At 41.0% G+C, this 20,812-nt stretch overlaps 1 protein-coding gene across 5 annotated transcripts in view; it reads left to right on the top strand.

Annotated features, from left to right (window-relative positions):
- Positions 1-619: 619 nt before the first annotated feature.
- Positions 620-20,812, top strand: part of GAPVD1 (GTPase activating protein and VPS9 domains 1) — a gene marked incomplete at both ends in the record, with an annotated part of 65,734 nt that continues 45,541 nt past the window's right edge. For 2 of the 5 annotated variants that reach the window (XM_080709238.1, XM_080709236.1), the window contains 7 exons: positions 638-822; positions 2,640-3,483; positions 5,711-5,797; positions 7,019-7,153; positions 7,287-7,476; positions 14,776-14,936; positions 19,768-19,834. In XM_080709238.1, coding sequence (XP_080565364.1) covers positions 638-822; positions 2,640-3,483; positions 5,711-5,797; positions 7,019-7,153; positions 7,287-7,476; positions 14,776-14,936; positions 19,768-19,834 — 1,669 coding nt within the window. Of the gene's footprint in view, positions 823-2,639; positions 3,484-5,710; positions 5,798-7,018; positions 7,154-7,286; positions 7,477-14,775; positions 14,937-19,767; positions 19,898-20,812 lie in introns of all 5 variants that reach the window. The other 3 variants (XM_080709237.1, XM_080709235.1, XM_080709239.1) reach the window with 2 other exon arrangements.

The raw sequence follows: 20,812 nt of genomic DNA, 5'->3' as shown, positions 1-20,812 counted from the left end.
CTTTCATGAAACTTCTAGATTTTTTTTTTTTGTGGTACTGAGGATTAAATTGGGGGGTGGGGGGGCATTCTACCTCTCTGAGCTACACCCCCAGGCCCATTTTATTTTTATTTTGAAACAGAGTCTCACTAGGTTGATGAGAGCCTCACTACTTGCTGAAGATGTCCTACAACCCATGATCCTCCTATTTCAGCCTCCCAAATACTGGGATTACAGGTGTGCATGCCTGGCTCCAGATGTTCTTTTTAGTGTTTTTAGTATAGTATAGTAGGTTTATTTTCTTTTGTTATTTTTTTGCCATATTGGGGATTGAACTCAGAGGCATTCTACCTCCAAGCTACACCCCTTGCCCTACTTTTTATTCTTTATTTTGAAACAGGGTCTCACTAAGTTGCAGAGTGCCTCACTAAGTAGCTGAGGCTGGCTGCAAACCTCCTAACTTGGCCTCCCAAGTACTGGGATTACAAGTGTGCGCCACCATGCCCACTTGTAATCTTCATCTTAATGTATTCTTCTATCCCTTTTGATTTTAGAAAATAATTTATATGATATAAACTTTTAAGATTTGTCTCTTTACTCTTTTTTTTAAATCTTTTACTCTTAGTGACCAGTTTTTGTACCTTTTCCACATTTGAAAATGGTGAAGCTAGACATTCATACTTTGGCCCATCACCTCAAGCAGGAGCGCCTTTATGTAAACTCTGAGAAACAGCTCATCCAGAGGCTCAATGCAGACGTACTTAAGACAGCTGAAAAGTTGTATCGCACAGCATGGATTGCAAAGCAGCAGAGAATTAATTTGGATCGGCTTATCATAACCAGGTAAAGAAAATACTTTAGATAATAAATTTTGTGAACTACTATAATGCTATGCCAGCTGCTAACTGTAACAAAATGAATCTATCTCCAGTGAGGTGCTTGGTTAAAGACAGTTTAAGTCAATGTTGAGTTGAGCCTGCTAATAAAACATATATAGTTTATTTTGTTTATTAATTAAGACTGCTGTAGGTCTTTGCACATATAATATTTTATTGCAGAGTAAATTATTTTGTTTTACTTTTTTTTTGTGGTTCTGGGGATTGAACCCAGTGGCATTGTACTTTTGAGCTATACCCTCAGCCCTTATTTTTAGCCTTTTTATTTCATTTTATTATGTTTTTTTGCGGTACTGGGGATAGAACCCAGGGGCATGCTACCTCCGAACTACCCCCCCCCTTCCCAGTTCTATTTTTTAATATTTTTCCCCCAGTTCTATTTTTTTAATCTTTAAAAAAAAAAAAAACACAGGGTCTCACTGAGTTGCAAAGGGCCTCGCTAAGTAGCTGAGGCTGTTTGTGAACTGTGATCCTCTGGTGTCTGCCTCACAAATGCTGGGATTACTAGTGTGCGCCACTATGCCTGGCTGTGGTTTTTTTTTTTTTTTTTTTGCTCTGTGGCTTCAGAAAGCAATTTTTATCTGGAAGAATAGTAGTACTGCCAGGTGGTGGTTCACACCCGTAATCCCAGCTACTCTAGAGAATAAGACAAGAGGATTGCAAGTTCAAGGCCAGTGTGGGTGACTTGGTGAGACCCTATCTCAAAATGAGAAATAAAAAAGGCTGTGCAGGCACAAGCCAGGAGTGGTGGAGCACACTTGTAATTGCAGTTTGGGAGGCTGAGGTGAGGACCACAGATTTGAAGCCAGCCTTAGCAACTTAGTGAGGTTGTCAGTAATTAGTGAGACTCTGTTCCTAAATAATAAAAAAGGGCTAGGGGTATAGCTCAGAGGTAGATAGAATGCTTCTGAATTCAATCCCCAGTACCACCAAATCAATATTAAATAGATGATAGATAGATAGATAGATAGATAGGGCTAGGGGTGTAGCTTGGAGGTAGAATGCTCGAGTTCAATCCTCCGTACCAAAGTCAGGGTTTGGCTGTGTTGCCCAATCTGTTCTCAGACTCTTGGGCCCAGGTGATCTCTGCCTCAGTCTCTCATGTAGCACACCACTGTAGCCATCTGTTCCAGGGTGGGTGGCCATTATGTGGCTGCATACATACATAAAACAGCCAACCTGCACACTTAGTTGTGTGTTACCTCAGTAAAAAAAAATTGGGGAGGAGGAAATAGTGCTGAAACAAACATTGCTGTAGACTTTTAAACCCTCTTTTAGGCTTATTTTATTAACATTTGCTTCCAGAACTGAAAGGCCTGGTTTGAAAGATGTGATTCTATAGTTCACTACATACTAGCATGTTACTGTTTGAGAAAGGTTAGGCAATATACCTGACATATACTTACTTTTCATTATCATTAATATTATTACCAATATTTGCAGTACTGGGGATTGATCCCAAGGTTCTACCTCTGAGTTACACCCCAGCTCTGTTTTACTTTTTATTATTTATTTATTTTGGTGGTACTGGGGATGGAACTCAGGGGCATTCTACCTCCAAGCTACACCTCCAGCCCTATTTTTTATTCTTTATTTTGAAACAGGGTCTCACTGAGTTGCAAAGGACCTCACTAAGAAGCTGAGGCTGTCCCTGAACCACGATCCTCCTGTCTCAGCCTCCCACATGCTGGGATTACAAGCATGCGCCACCATACCTGGCTTTGCTGTTATTTCTGATATCACTTTGTTTGCTAATTTTTTTAGTGCTGAAGCTTCCCCTGCTGAATGTTGCCAACATGCCAAGGTTTTGGAAGATACACAGTTTGTTGACGGATATAAGCAATTGGGATTTCAAGAGACCGCTTATGGAGAATTTTTGAATCGATTAAGGGAAAATCCTCGTCTTATTGCTTCCTCCTTGGTTGCTGGAGAGAAACTTAATCAGGAGAACACTCAGAGTGTTATTTACACAGTTTTTACCTCCTTATACGGCAACTGCATTATGCAGGAAGATGAAAGCTACCTCCTTCAAGTTTTGCGATACTTGATTGAATTTGAACTCAAAGAAAGTGACAACCCCAGGCGACTTTTGAGGAGAGGAACTTGTGCCTTCAGCATTTTATTTAAACTTTTTTCTGAGGGACTCTTTTCTGCCAAGCTTTTCCTCACAGCTACTTTACATGAGCCAATCATGCAGCTGCTTGTTGAAGATGAAGATCACCTAGAAACAGACCCCAACAAGCTCATTGAGAGACTCTCCCCCTATCAGCAGGAGAAACTCTTTGGAGAGAAAGGCTCAGATAAGTTCAGACAGAAAGTCCAAGAGATGGTGGATTCCAATGAGGCCAAACTGGTAGCGTTGGTGAACAAATTTATAGGTTATCTCAAACAGAACACATACTGCTTCCCACATAGCTTGAGGTGGATTGTGTCGCAGATGTACAAAACGCTTTCCTGTGTAGACCGTCTGGAGGTTGGGGAGGTCAGGGCAATGTGCACTGATCTGCTGTTGGCTTGCTTCATCTGCCCTGCGGTTGTCAATCCAGAACAGTATGGCATCATTTCTGATGCTCCAATTAATGAGGTGGCACGATTTAATCTGATGCAGGTATGCTTTTGCTGTTATTGTTAAAGTGGCTTTTAGTTTAAAATCAGTTTAAGTCGGGTGTGGCGGTGTGCACTAGTGAACCTACTACTTGGGAGGCTGAGACAGAAGGATCACAGGTTTGAGGATAGTCTCAGCAAGTACTCTCTCAACCTAGTGAGCCCCTGTTTCCAAATAAAAATAAAATGGGCTGGGCATGGTGGTGCACGCTTGTAATCCCAGTACTTGGGAGGCTGACAGGAGAATCACAGGCTTGAGGCTCAGCAGCTTAGTGAGGCCCTCTGCAACTCAGTGAACAACAAAATAGGGCTGGAGTATAGATCAAAGGTAGAGTACCCTAGGTTCCATCCCCAGTGACACACAATAAAATCAGTTGATTTGGGCAGTAGAGGCAGGAACAGAAAGTATCATGACAATGTCAATATAGTCTTACTGTTCCTTTTCCTCAAACTTTCCTAGAATATTTGCTTCTTATGAAATAAAAGCAGTCATAGTATTTTAAGATGGTGCATTCATAAAAATCTCACATTAGTTTTTCTTTTTTTCTTTTTTTTTTTTTTGCGGTACTGGGGATATAACCCAGGGACATTCTACCTCCGAGATACACCCCCAGTCCTATTATTTATTTATTTATTTATTTATTTATTTATTTTGGTGGTACTGGGGTTCCTGGAATCTCTTCTATCTCCGGGCTACACTCCCCGACCTATTTTTACATTTTTATTTGGAAACAGGGTCTCCTAAGCCAGCGCTCACGGCTGGCTTCGAACCTGCGCGATCCTCCTGTCTCTGCCTCCCAAGTGCGGGAATTACAAGCGTGCGCCACCACGCCCGGCTAGTCTTTTATTTTTAAAAACAGGGTGTCACTGAGTTGTGAAGGGCCTTGCTAGGTAGCTGAGGCAGACTGCAAACCGCAATCCTCTGGTCTACGCCACCCAAATGCTGGGATTACAAGCGTGCACCACCACGCCCAGTTTAGCCTTTTTATTTTTTGAAACAGGGTCTCACTGAGTTGTGAAGGGCCTCAGTAAGTAGCTGAAGCTGTCCACGAATCGAGATCCTCCAGTCTCTGCCTCCAGAGTGCTGGGATTACAAGTGCGCGCCACCACGCCTGGCTTGTATTAGGTTTTAATTTGGGGGGGGGGTTTGGGGATGGAACCCAGGGGAATTCGACCTCTGAGCTATACCCCCTGCCCTATATTTTATTCCTTAATTTGCAACAGGATCTCACTAAGTTACATAGGGCCTCACTGAGTATCTGAGGCTGTCCTTGTACCACCATCCTCCATTCTCAGCTTCTTGAATGCTGGGATTACAGGCGTGTGCTACCACACCTGGCTTTTGCATTAGTGTTTTTTTTTTTTTTTTTTTTTGTGGTACTGGGATTCATGGAAACCCTTCTACCTCTGGGCTACACTCCCAGACCCATTTCCAATTTGTTTCCAAATTTAAAAAAAAGTATAAAAATAGGTCTGGGAGTGTAGCCCAGAAGTAGAAGGGTTCCCAGGAACCTCAGTACCACCCCCCCAAAAAAAAATAAAAAACCAACAACCAAGTGTTTTGGCACACGAGTGTAATCCCACTACTTGAGAGGTTTACACAGGTTTGAGGCCAGCCTGAGCACTTTAGTGAGGCCCTGAGCAATTTAGTGAAAGTCTGTTGCAAACTAAAAAATAAAAGAAGGCTGGGAGTGTAGCTCAGGTAGAACGCCCCTGGGTTTCATCCTTAGTACCACTAAAATAAATATATAATTTTACTTTTAATTTCCTAATGTTGATAGCATGTGTTAAAGACAAACACAGCACAATTTTCTACTTCCTCTCTAAAATTCTTATTCTGAAAATAGTAAAAGCTGACATATACAAGTTATGCATTTTAATGGGGACACTATTTTGTATGGCATGTTACTATAAAACACTTTTGCAGAAAAGAGTGCTTTCATCCGGGCATGGTGGTGCATGCTTGTAAATGTCAGTACTTGGGAGGCTGAGACAGGAGGATTGTGGTTCACGGCCAGCCTCAACTACTTAGTGAGGCCCTCTGCAACTTATGAGACCCTGATTCAAAATAAAGAAAAAAAATAGGATGAGGACTAGGGGCATAGCTAGGAGGTAGAATGATCCTGGGTTGCATCCCCGGTACTCAAAAACAAAAACAAAAGGAGTGCTTCATAGAGCAGAGTGTGTGGGTGTCTAAGCCTGCGTCTGTCTACCACTGCTTTGGGTTGCAGGTTGGCCGCCTTTTGCAGCAGTTGGCAATGACTGGCTCTGAAGAAGGGGACCCCCGGACGAAAAGCAGCCTTGGAAAATTTGACAAAGTAAGAATGAGTGCTGTGTTATGTGAATAGTGTTTATAGAAAATTTTGAAAAACTGTTAAGTGAACCTAACTATTCTCTTTATTAAATCTTGTCCTTAGGTGATGTATAAATTAATAATATAGTCAGTCATTAATTACCTTTTAATTAGCTACAGTATTCATTCAGCAGCATTTAAACTTATGGAGATTTCACTAAAAATTAATAATTCTTCCTTAGAGATATTGAAGAGATGTAATGAGAATCAAAGAGCTACTAAAACTATTTTATTTTAAAAAGTTTGTTTTAAAAATGTTGTCACCAGCTGGGTGTGGTGGTGCACAATTGTAATTCCAACTTTTGGGAGGCTGAGACAGGATCACCAGTTCGTGGCCAGCATCAGGCACTCAACAACTTAGTGAGACCCTGTTTCAAAATAAAGAATGAAAAATAGGGCTTGGGGTGTAGCTTGGAGGTAGAATTTCCCCGGGTTACATCCCCAGTACTGCAAAAAAAAAAAAGTTTTCACCAAATTAGTCTATGGTATATCCATCAATAATCAGTAATAATTGTATAAATTTAAGTGTATTTTATAAATTAATATTTATGGCTCAATTAGTTTAGTTAAATAAAAATTTCATCAGTCAGATTTTGAGTAGGCTATACATTCAACTCTCTAGCCTTCATTTCCTGTCCAAAGGTTCTTAAAAGTTATCAGACTTTCTGTGTCCTTTTAGAGGTCTTTATGTATATAAGCAAATGCCTAGATTTATTTTTCCACTCATTATATCCCTCTCTTTTCAGAAGTGGGATAGTGTATATAATGTTCTAAGTCATGTTTGTTTTGTCTGCCAAGATATCTTGGGATTATTCTTTTCAGTACATAAAGAGTTTCAGTTTTATAAATGTTGGTTTAAATAATTTTCATTAGAGCCGGGTGTGGTGGCGCACGCTTGTGACTCCAGTACTTGGGAGGCTGAGATAGGAGAATAGCACAGGTTCGAAGCCAGCCTTAGCTACTTAGTGAGGCTCTCAGCAACTTAGTGACACCCTGTTTCCAAATAAAATATAAAATAGGTCTGAGAGTAGAGCTCGGAAGTAGAAAGCCCCTAGGTTTCATCCAACGTATCACACACACACAAAAATTATTAAACTTTTTGCATGCTTGTCTGCCTTAATCAGAAATTTTGTTGCCATATTGTAAAGGGAAAGTATTTCACTGTGGTCTTTTGCTCTTTTCACAGAGCTGTGTGGCTGCTTTCCTTGATGTGGTGATTGGTGGCCGTGCAGTGGAGACCCCTCCAATGTCCTCTGTTAATCTTCTGGAAGGGTTAAGCAGAACTGTGGTTTATATAACCTACAGCCAGCTTATTACTCTGGTAATGACTTTATTCTTTAATATGATTTTCTTACAGTTCTCTTAGCTAAGCATGGTCAGAGTCATAGATGAGTAGCATATTAAGTGAAAAATACACACTGTTTTCACTAGCTAATATGGTTTACTTTTGCCAGGTGAATTTTATGAAGAGTGTGATGTCTGGAGATCAACTGAGAGAAGATAGAATGGCTCTCGACAATTTACTAGCAAACCTACCCCAGGCCAAGCCAGGGAAGAGCAGCAGTTTAGAAATGACTCCTTACAATACTCCCCAGCTGTCTCCAGCAACCACCCCAGCAAATAAGAAGAATCGATTACCTATAGGTAAGGAGATTGTCTAATGCTGGTGCTTTTCCTTAAACGTAGTATTTTTTCATTAGCCTTTGTTACTGCTCTTTGTAACTAACAAAAATCATCTCACCCATAGTATATTTTGTATAAATCTTAATCTTTTTTCTTGGAAGAATTTTGAAAATATCATGTTATAAATACTCTTAGTTATGTAGCACTCCATTCTCTGAAGTTCTAAATTATATATATGGGCATTCTAACCTCTGAGCTACACCCCCCAGCCCTAATTTTTATTCTTTAATTTTTGAAAAAGAGTCTCACTAAGTTGCAGGGGGCCCCACTAAGTAGCTGAGGCTGTCCGCGAACCACAATCCTCCGGTCTCAGCCTCCCGAATGCTGGGATTACAAGCGTGCGCCACCATGCCCGGCTAGTTCTAAGTAATATAACATAATAACATAAATAATGTTGTTTTTTGAAGCTGGGCGTGGTGGCGCATGCTTGTAATCCCAGCATTCAGAAGGCTGAGACCAGAGGATCGCGGTTCGTAAAAAAAAAAAAAAGAATAAAAAATAGGGCAGGGGCACCGGGCGTGGTGGTGCACACTTGTAATCCCCGTGCTTGGGAGGCTGAGACAGGAGGATTGCGCAGGTTCAAAGCCAGCCTCAGCTACTTAGTGAGGCTCTCAGCAACTTAGTGAGACCCTGTTTCTAAATAAAATATAAAAATAGTTCTGGGAGTATAGCCGCGAGGTAGAAAGCCTCTGGGTTCCACCCTCAGTACCACCAAAAAAAAACCAAAAACAAAAATAGGGCAGGGGCTGTAGCTCGGAGGTCAAATGCCCTTGCGTTCTATCCCCAGACCCGAAAAAAAAAAAAAAAAGTTAGATGTTTTCATGAATTAAGTGGAAAATAATCCTTCTGTCCATTCATTCATCTGTCCTGGAGATTGAACCCAGAGGCATTCTACCTCCAGCCCTTTTTTATTTTTTTGTTTTGAAACGTGGTCTCTCTAGGTTGCTGGAAGTCTTACTGAGTTTCTGAGGCTGGTTTTGGACCTCTGATCCTCCTGTCTCAGCTTCCCAAGTACTGGGATTATAGGCATGTGCCGCCACATCTAGATTATTTTTAGTATTGTTTTTATTACTGATCAGTGCTATCAACTGAGCTACAATATCTTAACGTTATTTTAAGATAAAGCAAAGTTTTATTTTGTCATTTATTTAAGAATTATGTTTATTAAGCTTTATTTACCTATTAAGCATTTTCTTTCTATATACACATAAAAATTAATTTAGCATGTAGAATGTACCAAGCACTGGATAAACACCTTACAATTGTTATTTAATTAATCCATGAAAGTACCCTGTGAAGGTAGGTATAGTCACTTTCTTGCACACGAGGCACTGTGTTAGACCCTGGGGATGTAATAACCTTTAGAATATGCCTTTACTCTCATGTTAGTTGCTGATGGGCAGTTGAGAAGACCAAGAAATCAGAACCCTTCATAGTAATTGTTCTGGTGGACGTAAGCATTGGGGATACAAGGGTCCTATCTAAGCCAGGTGGTTGTAGTATCAGGAGAAGATCCTAAAGCTGTCAGTCTCTCTCGAGGGACAGATTGGGAGTTAGAGTAAACGCGCAGGGAAGTACAGGCTTGGGAGAGGCACATTTTGGGAGCTGCTTAATGATAATGAACTCAGCCACACTTAGTGAGTAATTGTTATAGTTCATACATCTTGAAGAATGACATTTTATTTATTTATTTTTTGTGGTACTGGGGTTCCTGGAAACCCTTCTACCTCCGGGCTATGCTCTCAGACCCATTTTTTTTTTTACTTTTTTTATTTGGAAACAGGGACTCCTAAGCCAGCATGGCTGGCTTCGAACCTGCACGATCCTCCTGTCTCTGCCTCCCAAGCGCGGGGATTACAAGCGTGCGCCACCGCGCCCAGCCTTGAAATTTTATTTTTAAACTTCTATAAGCTGATTTGTTAAGGACAGTTTCTTTCTTTTTTCTTTTGGTACTGGGGATCAAACCCAGGAGTATTCTACCTCTAAGCTGAACCCTCAGCCCTTTTGATTATTTTATTTTGAAGTGCGGTCTTTCTAAGTTGCTGTGGTGGCCTCAAACTTACCATCATCCTGTCTCAGCCTCCCGAGTACTGGGATTGTAGGCTTGTACCACCACCCTGACCTGATAGTTTCTTCTTATATGTGGTACTAGGTATTGAACCCGGGTGTAGTCTGTCCCAAAACCACACCCCAGCTTTATTTTTTTTTTTTCTTTTTTGATACTGGGGATGGAGCCCAGTGGCATTCTTCCTCTGAGCTACATCCTAGCCCCATCTTTTATTCTTTATCTTGAAACAGGGTCTCATAAGTTGGAGAGGTTGGCTTTGAACCTGTGATTCTCTAGTCCTTCTATGTCAGCCTCTCAAGTACTGGGATTACAGGTTTGAGCTACTAAGGTTTGAGCTACCATGCCTTGCTTATTTTTAAAAGGTGTGTGTGTGTGTGTGTGTGTGTGTGTGTGTGTGTGTGTGTGTGTTACTAGGGATTGAACCCAGGAGATTCTACCTCTGAGCTACAACCCAGTCCACTTTTTTATTCTTTTTTTAAATTTTTTAATTTTTTATTTTTGTGGGTCTAGTGATAGAACCCAGGGGCATTCGACTTCCGAGATACACCCCCTGCCCTAATTTTTATTCTTTAGTTTGAAACAGGGTCTCACTAAGTTGCTGAGAGCCTCCTAAGTAGCCGTGAAGCTGTGAGCCTCCAGTCTCAGCCCCACAGGTACTAGAATTACAAGCATGTGCCATCACTCCCGCCTCTTATTTTTTAATTTTAAATTTCAAAACAGGGTTAAACTAAATTGCTGAGGGTCTTACTAAGTTGCTGAGACTAGCCTCAAACCTGTAATTCTTCTGCCTCAGCATCCCATGTATTGGGATTGTAAGTGTGAAACACCACGACCACGACTAATACATGGTTTCTTAAAATGAATCTACCTGAGGTTTTTTTCCTTTTTTTTTTCTTTTTTTCTTTTTTGCAGTACTGGAGATGGAACCCAGGAACATTCTACCTCTGAGCTATAACCCCAGCCCTATTTTTATGTTGATTTTGAGGCAGGGTCTCACTGAGTTGCAAAGGGCCTCACTAAGTAGCTGAGGCGGGCCACTAACCGAGATCCTCCGGTCTCAACCTCTTAAATGGTGGGATTACAAGTGTGCGCCACGCCGAGCTGCATCATGTTTTTCAAATCTTGGCATTTTGTATCCGAAAATGTCAGTTTTATAATTTAAAAAGTAGAAATAAATGTCATTTTACACTTAATGTTCTTTGATGTTATGGGCTATTTGTACTCCTTAACATAGAGAAATAAATGATTTTTTGTGAATAAGAGACTGTACATTAATTACTTTTTTCATTTAAGTATTATTAATTATGGGTCTAATGGAAGTTTCAAGTATTTGTCCAGTATTAGTTTGTGATTATGTGACCTGGTCATTGTATTGATTTCATTTTTTAAAAATGTGCCTACTGTTCAAAGGGTTGATTTTCTTTCTATGTTTATGCTCTCGTAACCCAGGACAACAGTTAGCAGCCATCACTGCCTGGGATTCCTCAGCCACCAACCTCACTGCTCACATTACACTAGTAACCCCGTTTGGTGGGTAACAGGCTGTTCTTCCTCTTCTTGTGTAACTTTTATTTAAGAAGTGGTTTATACAAGTGTGCTCCATGTGCATGTTGCTGTTGCTTTATATTAAGTTGCTACATGAAATTTGATCACATTTTTGTAAATCATAAAGCTTAAGATTCATAGACCGACTCATGAAGTTTAAATTCATAATTCATTGGAAGAAAGTAGGAGCCAGCATATAAAGGTATCAATTGGCCTATTTTTTTATTTTTTGGTGGTACTGGGGTTCTTGGAAGCCTTTCTACCTCCGGGCTACACTCCCAGACCTATTTTTTTATATTTTTATTTGGAAACAGGGTCTCTTAAGCCAGCACGGCTGGCTTCTAATCTGCGGGATCCTCCTGTCTCCACCTCCCAAGCACGGGGATTACAACGGTGCGCCACCACGCCCGGTGAATTGGCCTATTTTACAATTTTCTTCTTCTTCTTTTATTTTATTTTTTCTGGTACTGGGGATGGAACCTAGGGGCTTTCTAAACTCCAGGCTACACTCCCAGACCAATTTTATATTTTATTTGGAAACAAGGTCTCACTAAGTTGCTGAGAGCCTCACTAAGGAGCTGAGTGAGGCTGGCTTCAAACCTGTGTGATCCTCCTGTCTCAGCCTCCCAAGCGCTGCGATTACAATCGTGCACCTCCACGCCTGGCTAAATTAGCCCTGTCATTTTACTATTTTTTTTTTTTTTTTTTTTGTGGGTCTGGGGATGGAACCCAGGGACATTTGTCCTCTGAGCTACACCCCCTGCCCTATTTTGTATTCTTTGTTTTGAAACAGGGTCTCACTGAGTTGCAGAGGGCCTCACTAAGTGGCTGAGACTGTCTGCGAACCGCGATCCTCCCATCTCAGCCTCCCGAATGCTGGGGTTACAAGCGTGCGCCACCATGCCCGGCTTAAATTGGTCTATTTTAGATATTTGGAAATTAAAGTATTCTTTGAATTTTCAGACTGAAAGTGATTAATGAACTTGACTCACAGCACTGTGAACTGAACAACAGTTCTTTATTTTTCTGCCTTTTTCTGTCTTCAAGGAGTTCGGCTTTCATTCAAAGTATAGTTAGTTGAAAGACATTATAGAGTATTATTCTATGTATTTTGATCATTTTGTACTGTAAGAGAATTTCTATTTAGTATTATGGTTTTATTGAATCTTACTGCTTTTTGAGAGAAAATTGAAATTGATTACAAAAGACCAAAACTCTTAGAAAAAAATAGTAAAAAATAATCTAAATCTTTCAGAGTTCCAAAGTTCTTAAAAGATATATGGGATAGCTGGGTGTGGTGGTACACGCTTGTAATTTCAGAATGTGGAAGGCTGAGATAGGAGGATTTCCAGGTTCCTCGTCAGCCTCTGAAACTTAGTGAGTCCCTGTTTTAAAAAAAAAAATAGGGCTGGGGGTGTAGCTGAGAGGTAGAATGCCTCTGGGTTGAGCCCCCAGTGTCATAAAAAAGGGGGGGAGACATGTGATAGCATGTACAAATATATAACACTGAAGCCAGGTGTGGTGGCACACGCCTGTATTCCCAGCATCTGGGAGGCTGAGACAGGAGGAACATGGTTTGCAGACCATCTCAGCTACTTAGTGAGGCCCTTTGCAACTCAGTGAGACACTGTTTCAAAAATAAAGAATTAAAAAAAAAATAGGGCTGGGGGTATAGCTCAGAGGTAGAATGCCCCTAGGTTCTATCCCCTGTACTGTTAAAAAAAAAAAAAAATATATATACATATATATATATATATATGTATACATATATATGTATACATATATATTTATAGAACATTTATGTTTTACATATATATATGTGTGTGTTACATATATATATATTTACACATATATATATATATGTAAAACATTCAATCCCACTATTACATGTAATCACTTTGCACCAATAGGACTTTTTTTTTTTTTTTGGTGGTACTGGGGTTTCTGGAAGCCCTTCTACCTCCGGGCTACACTCCCAGGCCTATTTTATAATTTTATTTAGAAACGGGGTCTCTTAAGCCAGCGTGGCTGGCTTCGAACCTGCGTGATCCTCCTGTTTCCGCTTCGAACCTGCATGATCCTCCTGTTTCCGCTTCCCAAGCACGGGGATTACAAGCGTGCACCACCATGCCCGGCTAATAGGACATTTTTAAAGAAGACATACAGGAAGATTATTTTAGGAAATAAATACTACTTCTTTAATTATAGGTAATGGGAAAACAGCAAAACTAATTTAATTCTTTATTTTTTATTTTTTTAAGGGTACTGGGGATTGAACCCAGGGGCATTCTACCTCTGTGCTACATCCCCATCCCTAGTTTTTATTCTTTATTTTGACATAGAGTCTCACTGAGTTGCAGAGGGCCTAAGTAGCTGAGGCTGGGCATGAAATCTCCAGTCTTAGCTTTTCAAGTACTGGGATTTTAAACATGTGCCACCTCACCCAGCTTGAAACCTTTATTAATTTAGAATGTTTTCATAAAGCAGAAGGGACCTCACATTCAAACATAAGGAAACCTCTCCTGCAACTATGGAAAGAGACTAAAATACTTAACAGGGGGAAAAGTACTTTCTGATTCTGACTCTGACTGGGCATGTGCCACAGGCCCATAGTCCCTGCTACTGGGGAGTCTCAGAGAGGAGGATCAAAAGTTGGAGGCCAGCTTCGGAAACCTAGGGAGACCCTGTCTTAAACAAAAATAAAGAGGGCTGGGATGCAGCTCACTGTGTGGGCTCTAGGTTCACTCCCCAGTACTGCTAAAACAAAGAAACACAGCTCTGGCTTTCTCAGTATTTGGGTAATTAAGATGTATTACTTTATTATGTTATCAAGTTTCTACATAAAATTTCTAATACTCTTAAATTCAGTTATTAGTATGGGAGACCTGTGGCACTTCATAATGAAATGATTTAATAGTGAAGTTATTGAAAGAGATGAGAAGTAATGTAACGCTGTGCCGGCCACTGTAGTCCTGCGGTGTGAGGACTGTGTTTGCTGCACTGCAGATGTGGTCGCAGGTGGCTGTTGCTGCCCAGTGGTCATTGTTGCTGATGGTCCGTTTTAAAGGGCAGCCTGTGCCAGGCGTGGTGGCGCACGCTTATCATCCCAGTAGTTGGGTGGCTGAGACAGGGAAATTCCACAAGTTCAGAGCCAGCCTCAGCTTCCTAGGCTCTCAGCAACTTAGTGAGACCCTGTTTCTAAATAAAACATAAAAGAGGTCTGGGAGTGTTGCCCAGAGGTAGAGGGCCCCTGGGTTCCATCCCCTGGACCACCAAAAAATAAAATAAAATAAAGGGCAATCTGCATTAGGCATCAGTGAGCGGCTGGGAGAATCTAATTTTTAGTTTTGTTTTGAATTTTCTTATTCATATTTTTGCCAGTCTTGTTTTGTGCATGTGCAAATGTTTGGCATTAATAGAAAGTATATTTTTTATTCAGTGTGCAACTTTAATTTTTTTATTGGCGCATTATAGTCATACATCTTACTGGTGTACAAGATGGGAGAGGCACACATGCACACATCACTCATTTAGCCCTTCCTCAGTTCTCTTCGCATTCTCTGCCCCCTCCCTCCTTTTCATGTTTGGCTGGGTGATTGACTGATATGTAGATTTTGACTTTTTCTCTAAATTACTTTATTTGTCAGCAACTCGGAGCAGAAGCCGCACTAATATGCTAATGGACCTCCATATGGACCATGAAGGATCATCTCAAGAAACCATCCAGGAGGTCCAGCCTGAAGAGGTGTTGGTTATTTCCCTAGGGACAGGTCCCCAGCTTACTCCAGGGATGATGTCAGAAAATGAGGTAGGACAGTAGTGCTGCATTTATTAAGCTGTCAGTGTTGAGAAGTTTAGACTCTTCCTTCAGATTAATGGTCACTTGCTTCTGTAAATCAGTATTCATATCTTAGTCTGTTTAGCCTGTCGTCACAACGTACTATAGCTTGGGTGCTTTATAAATAACAAATATTTTTGCAGTACTGGGGATGGAACCCAGGGCCTTCTACCTCTGAGCTACACACCCAACCCTACTTTTTATTCTTTATTTTAAAACAATCTCACTGAGTTGCAAAGGGCCTCACTAAGTAGTAGCTGAGGCTGTTCTTGAACTGTGATCTTCCCATCTCAGCCTTCTAAATGCTGGGATTACAAGTGCCCAGCTTCCTTGGGCCTATTTTTCAAGGGCGCTGCTCCCCTGTATGAGGCCTCTACCCTCATGACCCACCCACCCAAGGCCTCTCCCCCCAGTACCATCCCTTTGGGGGTTAGGACACACTTTATCAATCCTGGTAGTACTCAAACATTTACACCATGGGAATACATTTAATGCACTTTTTTTTTTTTTTTTTCAGTACTGGTGATGGAACCCAGGGGCATTCTACCTCCAACCTCCACTCCCAGCCTTATTTTTTTTTTAAATCTTTTATATTTTGAAGCAGGATCTCACTGAGTTGCGAAGGGCCTTGCTAAGTAGCTGAGGCTCTCCCTGAACCACGATTCTCCAGTCTCTGCCTCCCGAATGCTGGAATTATAAGCGTGTGCCACCATGCCCAGCTTAATGCAGTCTTCATTGTCTTCAGTGGGCCTCCCATGACAAACCATCAAACTATAAGCACCCTGATAAGGTGGCAGACAGGGTCCTTTGTGTTAATACATCTACGCTGCTGAAGTTGCTGAAGAAGGCCCTCCACAAAAGGAATTTCCTAGCAACAGAAGTAGAAGGGACAGAAAGGAAATTGTGGTGTAGAAATTGAGGAGACTTCAGCTGGGCGTGGTGGCGCACACTTGTAATTCCTGTGCTTGGGAGGCAGAGATAGGAGGATCACGCAGGTTTGAAGTCAGCCTTGCTGGCCTAAGAGATCCTGTTTCCAAATAAAAAATATAAAAATAGGTCTGGAGTGTAGCCTAAAGGTAGAAGGGTTTCCAAGAACCCCAATACCACCAAAAAAAAAAAAAAAAAAAAGAAAAGAAAAGAAATTGAGGCGACTTTTCCAGTGATTTTATTTTATTTTATTTTATTTTATTTATTTATTTTTGGTGATACTGGAGGTGGAACCCAGAGGCTTTCTACCTTCGTTCTATACTCCTAGACCTATTTTATATTTTATTTGGAAACAGGGTCTCACTAAGTTGCTGAGAGCCTCACTAAGTAGCTGAGGCTGGCTTTGAACCTGTGTGATCCTCCTGTCTCAGCCTCCCAAGCGCGGGGATTACAAGCATGCGCCACACGCCTGGCTTTTCCAGTGATTTTAAGGAATATTTTTGTTTGTTTATTTTTCCTGGTGGTACAATAGTGGTATTCCTGCTTTACAAAATAAAAAATTACTTAAAGCTGAGGGTGGTGTGGCATGCTTGTAGTCCCAGCATTTGGGAGGCTAAGACAGGAGGATTGTGGTTCGCGGACAGCCTCAGCTACTTAGTGAGGCCCTTTGCGACTCAGTGGAGACCCTATTTCCAAATAAAGAATAATAAATAAGGCTGGGGTGTTGCTCATAGGTAGAACTCCCCTGGGTTCCATCTTTAGTACTGCAAACAAACAAACAAAACTAGAGCTGGGGTGTAGCTCGGTGGTATAATGCCACTGGGTTCAATCTTTAGCAACCACACACACAAAAATAAATAAATTAAAAAACTTTTTTGTGATACAGGGAATTGAATCCACTAGCACTTTACTACTGAGCTACATCTCCAGCCTGGCTTATAGTGCCAAAAGTTATTGTGTTATACCTTTTTTTGGGGTGTGTGTGTATAAATGTGGTACTGGGGATTTAACCCAGGGAATCCTATGTTTGAGTTACACTCTCAGCTGAATTTTTAAAATTTTCTAAACAGAGGTCTCACTAAGTTGCTGAGGGCCTCATAAGTTGCTAAGGCTGGCCTTGAACCTGTAGTCTTTCTATCTCAGCCTCCCAAGTACTGGGATTATAGGTGTGTGAAACCAAGTCTGGCTTTGTGGTATATTTCTGTTGTTTGTCTAGTCAGGAAAAACATAAGAGACAATTGCAAAGAAAAAGTAAGAGTGCAATATAATTAAAATAGTAATTCTAGCTACTCAGGAGGCAGAAGCAGGAGGATAGCAAGTTCAAGGCAGCCTGGACAATTTAGCTAGACCTTGTCTCAAAATAAAAAATAAAAAGGGCTAGGATGTAGCTCAGTTGTAGAGAATTCATGTGTGAGTTCTCTGGGTTCAATCCTCAGTATAAAAAAAAAATTCATAAGAATGAGTAATTGCTTAATTAAGCGAAAAAGAAAACTTTTTGAAGCTGGTTATGGTGGTGCTTGCCTGTAATCCTAGTACATGGAAGACTGACACAGGAGGACTGCAGGTTCAAAGCCAGCCTCAGCAGTTCAGTGAGGCTTATATCAACCTAGCAAGATCCTATTTCCAAATAAAAAACAAAATAGGGCTAGGGATGTAGCTTGGAGGTAGAATGCCCCAGGTTCAATTCCCAGTACCACATAAATAAACACATGAGAGAAAAAAAAAACTACTGAGTAAGAGCTCTGTGACATTTTATCTTACCCTGTTATTTCCCCTGTCCTTAGCTCAGTGCCTTCTTGAAGACAGCAGCATATATTCCTCTGCAGTTTTCAGGTACCTGAGGAAGCAATATAGACCTTATTCTCAAAGAATCATAGTTGTATGTTTTGATTCGTCTCGTGGATCCCTAAAGATCCCTAAAGGATCAGCTCAAGGGCTTGCCTTTGTTTTGTCTGCCTCTGATGTTCCGCAGGGCTGAGCAGCTTCACAGTTGGGACTTGTCAAAAGCACTGTGGGACTGAAGGTTGTAGTTCAGGTGCAGAGCACATACTCTGTGCATGAGGCCCTGTGTTTAATCCTAGCTCCACCATCAAAAATACATAAATAAATTAATAAATAAATAAAAAGGCAAATACTGTATATTAGTTGCTGCTATGTGGAGCTAGGGATAACTAACAGGGCAAATGGCAGAAAAATGGAAAAATCTAGGAAGGGAGCTGGGAAAGGAGGATTTAGGGGCACAAAAGCTTCTGCATGTTCCAGGGAATCTAGAAGGCTGTACACATGCTCAGAAAGACCTGAGAATACTTGCAAGCAGGAAATGTAGGCTAAGGTACAGTCATAGGCTGCTTGGCTAAGTATGAGACAGATGCTCCAATAAAGAGCTAATCTGCAGAGACTTGGAAAGAAACGTTTGGGGTTGTTTTGAGTTCCATGTGTTAAATCTGCCAAATACCTTCCTAACCACTAAGCTAACATGGCAGACCTCCGTGGCCACACATGACATGACACAGGAAAGACACCAAAGTCTTTGATACTATAATTTTTTTTTTCTTTTGGTACTGGGGATTGAACCCAAAGACATTCTAACTCCAAGTTGTACCCTAGCTCGATTTTGTTTCTTATTTGGAAACAGGGTCTCAAGTTGCAGAAGGCCTTGCTAAGGCTAAGTTGCTGAGGCTGGTTTTGAACCTGTGATCCTCCTGTCTCAGCCTCCCAGGTACTGGAATTACAAGTGTGCGCCACCACACCTGGCTCTGATACAATAATTCTTTTTTTTTTTTTTTCCCCCAGTACTAGGGATGGAAACCAGAGGCATTCTACTTACGAGCTATGCCCCCAGTTCTATTTTTTAGTCTTTTATTTTTGAAACAGGGTCTCACTGAGTTGTGAATCTGGAAGGGTCTCACTAAGTAGCGAGGGTGTCCTCGAACCATGATCCTCTGGTCTCTGCCTTCTGAGTGCTGGGATTACAAGCATGCGCCACCACCCCCAGCAGATACTATAATTCTAACACCACTGAGAAGCATAGCTTACAATTTTTTTGGGGGGGAATTTTCTTTTGAGGTACTAGAGATAGAACTCGGGCATTCTACATCTGAGCTGTACTTGCAGTCCTATTTTTATTCTTTATTTTGAGATAAAGTCTCACTAAGTTGCACAGGGCCTCACAAAGTAGCTGAGGCTGGGTACAAACCTGTGATCCTCTTGTCTCAGCCTCCCAAGTACTGAGATTACAAGTGTGCACTACCACCCCCATCTGCTTCCATTGTTTTAAGTGATAGATTTTTGTCTATGGGTATTCAAAAGCTTAATAGACCTTGTAAATGGGGTTTTATTTTATTTTTATTTTTTGCAGGTCTGGGGATGGAACCCATGGGCATTTGACCTTTAAGCTACACTCCCAGCCTTATTTATTTATTTATTTATTTATTTATTTATTTATTTATTTATTTATTTATTTATTTATTGGTACTGGGGATGGAACCCAGGGGCCTTCTACCTCCGGGCTACACTCCCAGACCTATTTTATATTTTATTTGGAAACGGTCTCTTAAGCCAGCTGAGGCTGGCTTTGAACCTGCACGATCCTCCTGTCTCAGTCTCCCAAGCGTGGGGATTACAAGCATGTGCCACCTCACCTGGCTTTTTATTCTTTATTTTGAAACAGGGTCTCACTAAGTTGCGGAGGGCCTCACTAAGTAGCTGAGGCTGTCCGCGAACCACTACCCTCTGGTCTCAGCCTCCCGAATGTGTAAATTGGTTTTAGATAAAAATAATACTTTAGGATTAAGAAGAACTTAAATATCTATTTGTTTTCTCATCAGTAGTCTTTCATTTGTGATAAACCAAAATTGATATATATTTTTTTCAGGTCCTAAACATGCAGCTTTCGGATGGAGGACAAGGAGATGTCCCTGTCGATGAAAGCAAACTCCACGGTAAACCTGATAAAACCTTGCGCTTTTCCCTCTGCAGTGATAATCTGGAAGGCATATCTGAAGGTGAAGGGTTACTTCATTCAAGGAGTTGTGTGATTCAAGTTATATTTTCTTTTCTGTTCTTTAAAGGAGCCTGTAAATTATAATTATACCATCTGAAGCCGGGCTTGGTGGCGCACGCTTGTAATCCCAGCTCTTGGGAGGCTGAGACAGGAGGATCACACAGGTTCGAAGCCAGCCTCAGCTACTTAGTGAGACCCTGTTTCCAAATAAAATAGAAAATAGGTCTGGGAGTGTAGCCTGAAGGTAAAAAGCCTCTGGGTTCCATCCCCAGCACCACAAAAAAAAAAAAAAAAAAAAAAAAAAAAAATTATACCATTTGTGCCTCTCACTGAGGAGAGTAATGAAATTTTCCTCTAATGAGCTTAAGCAGTTGGCTGTAAAGATTGTTTCCTGAATAAAATTAAGATTGCAAGAGGCTGTTGGTCATATAAAATGAAGACGATAATAAGTCTGTTTAGACTTAAGTAGAATAACAGCAAGTTTTGTTTCTGAGTATTAATATACACCAAAGCTTGTAGAGCTCCTTTAGAAGGATATAATGCATGTTTGCAAGGGCATGAATGGATTTACTACTATTTTAGGGTGTTGTATTTACTTTTAACATCTTATATTCCTTTGGTCATACATACATACACTTTTTTGAAGCAGGATGCATTGGAAATTAGAATAAAAAAGAAAATTATAAGCCAAGATTGTGAAGTGAGAATGTGTTATTTTCCATATTAGGACAGTTTTTGGGGGAGGGGCAGTGGTGAGCTGTACCCCAGCCCTTCTTTCTTGCTGGGTGCACTGGGGATTGAGCCCAGGGGCGTGTGTCTCTGTGCCACACACTCAGAGCTTTACTAGGTGTGGAGCCTGTTCTTGCACCTCCTGTCTCCTCCTCCAGGTACTGGGATCATACATGTGCACCTCATG

The sequence above is a fragment of the Muscardinus avellanarius genome (genome assembly GCF_963383645.1).
Source record: "Muscardinus avellanarius genome assembly, chromosome: 13".
NCBI lineage: Eukaryota > Metazoa > Chordata > Mammalia > Rodentia > Gliridae > Muscardinus > Muscardinus avellanarius.
This window is presented reverse-complemented; position numbering and strand designations above follow the sequence as displayed.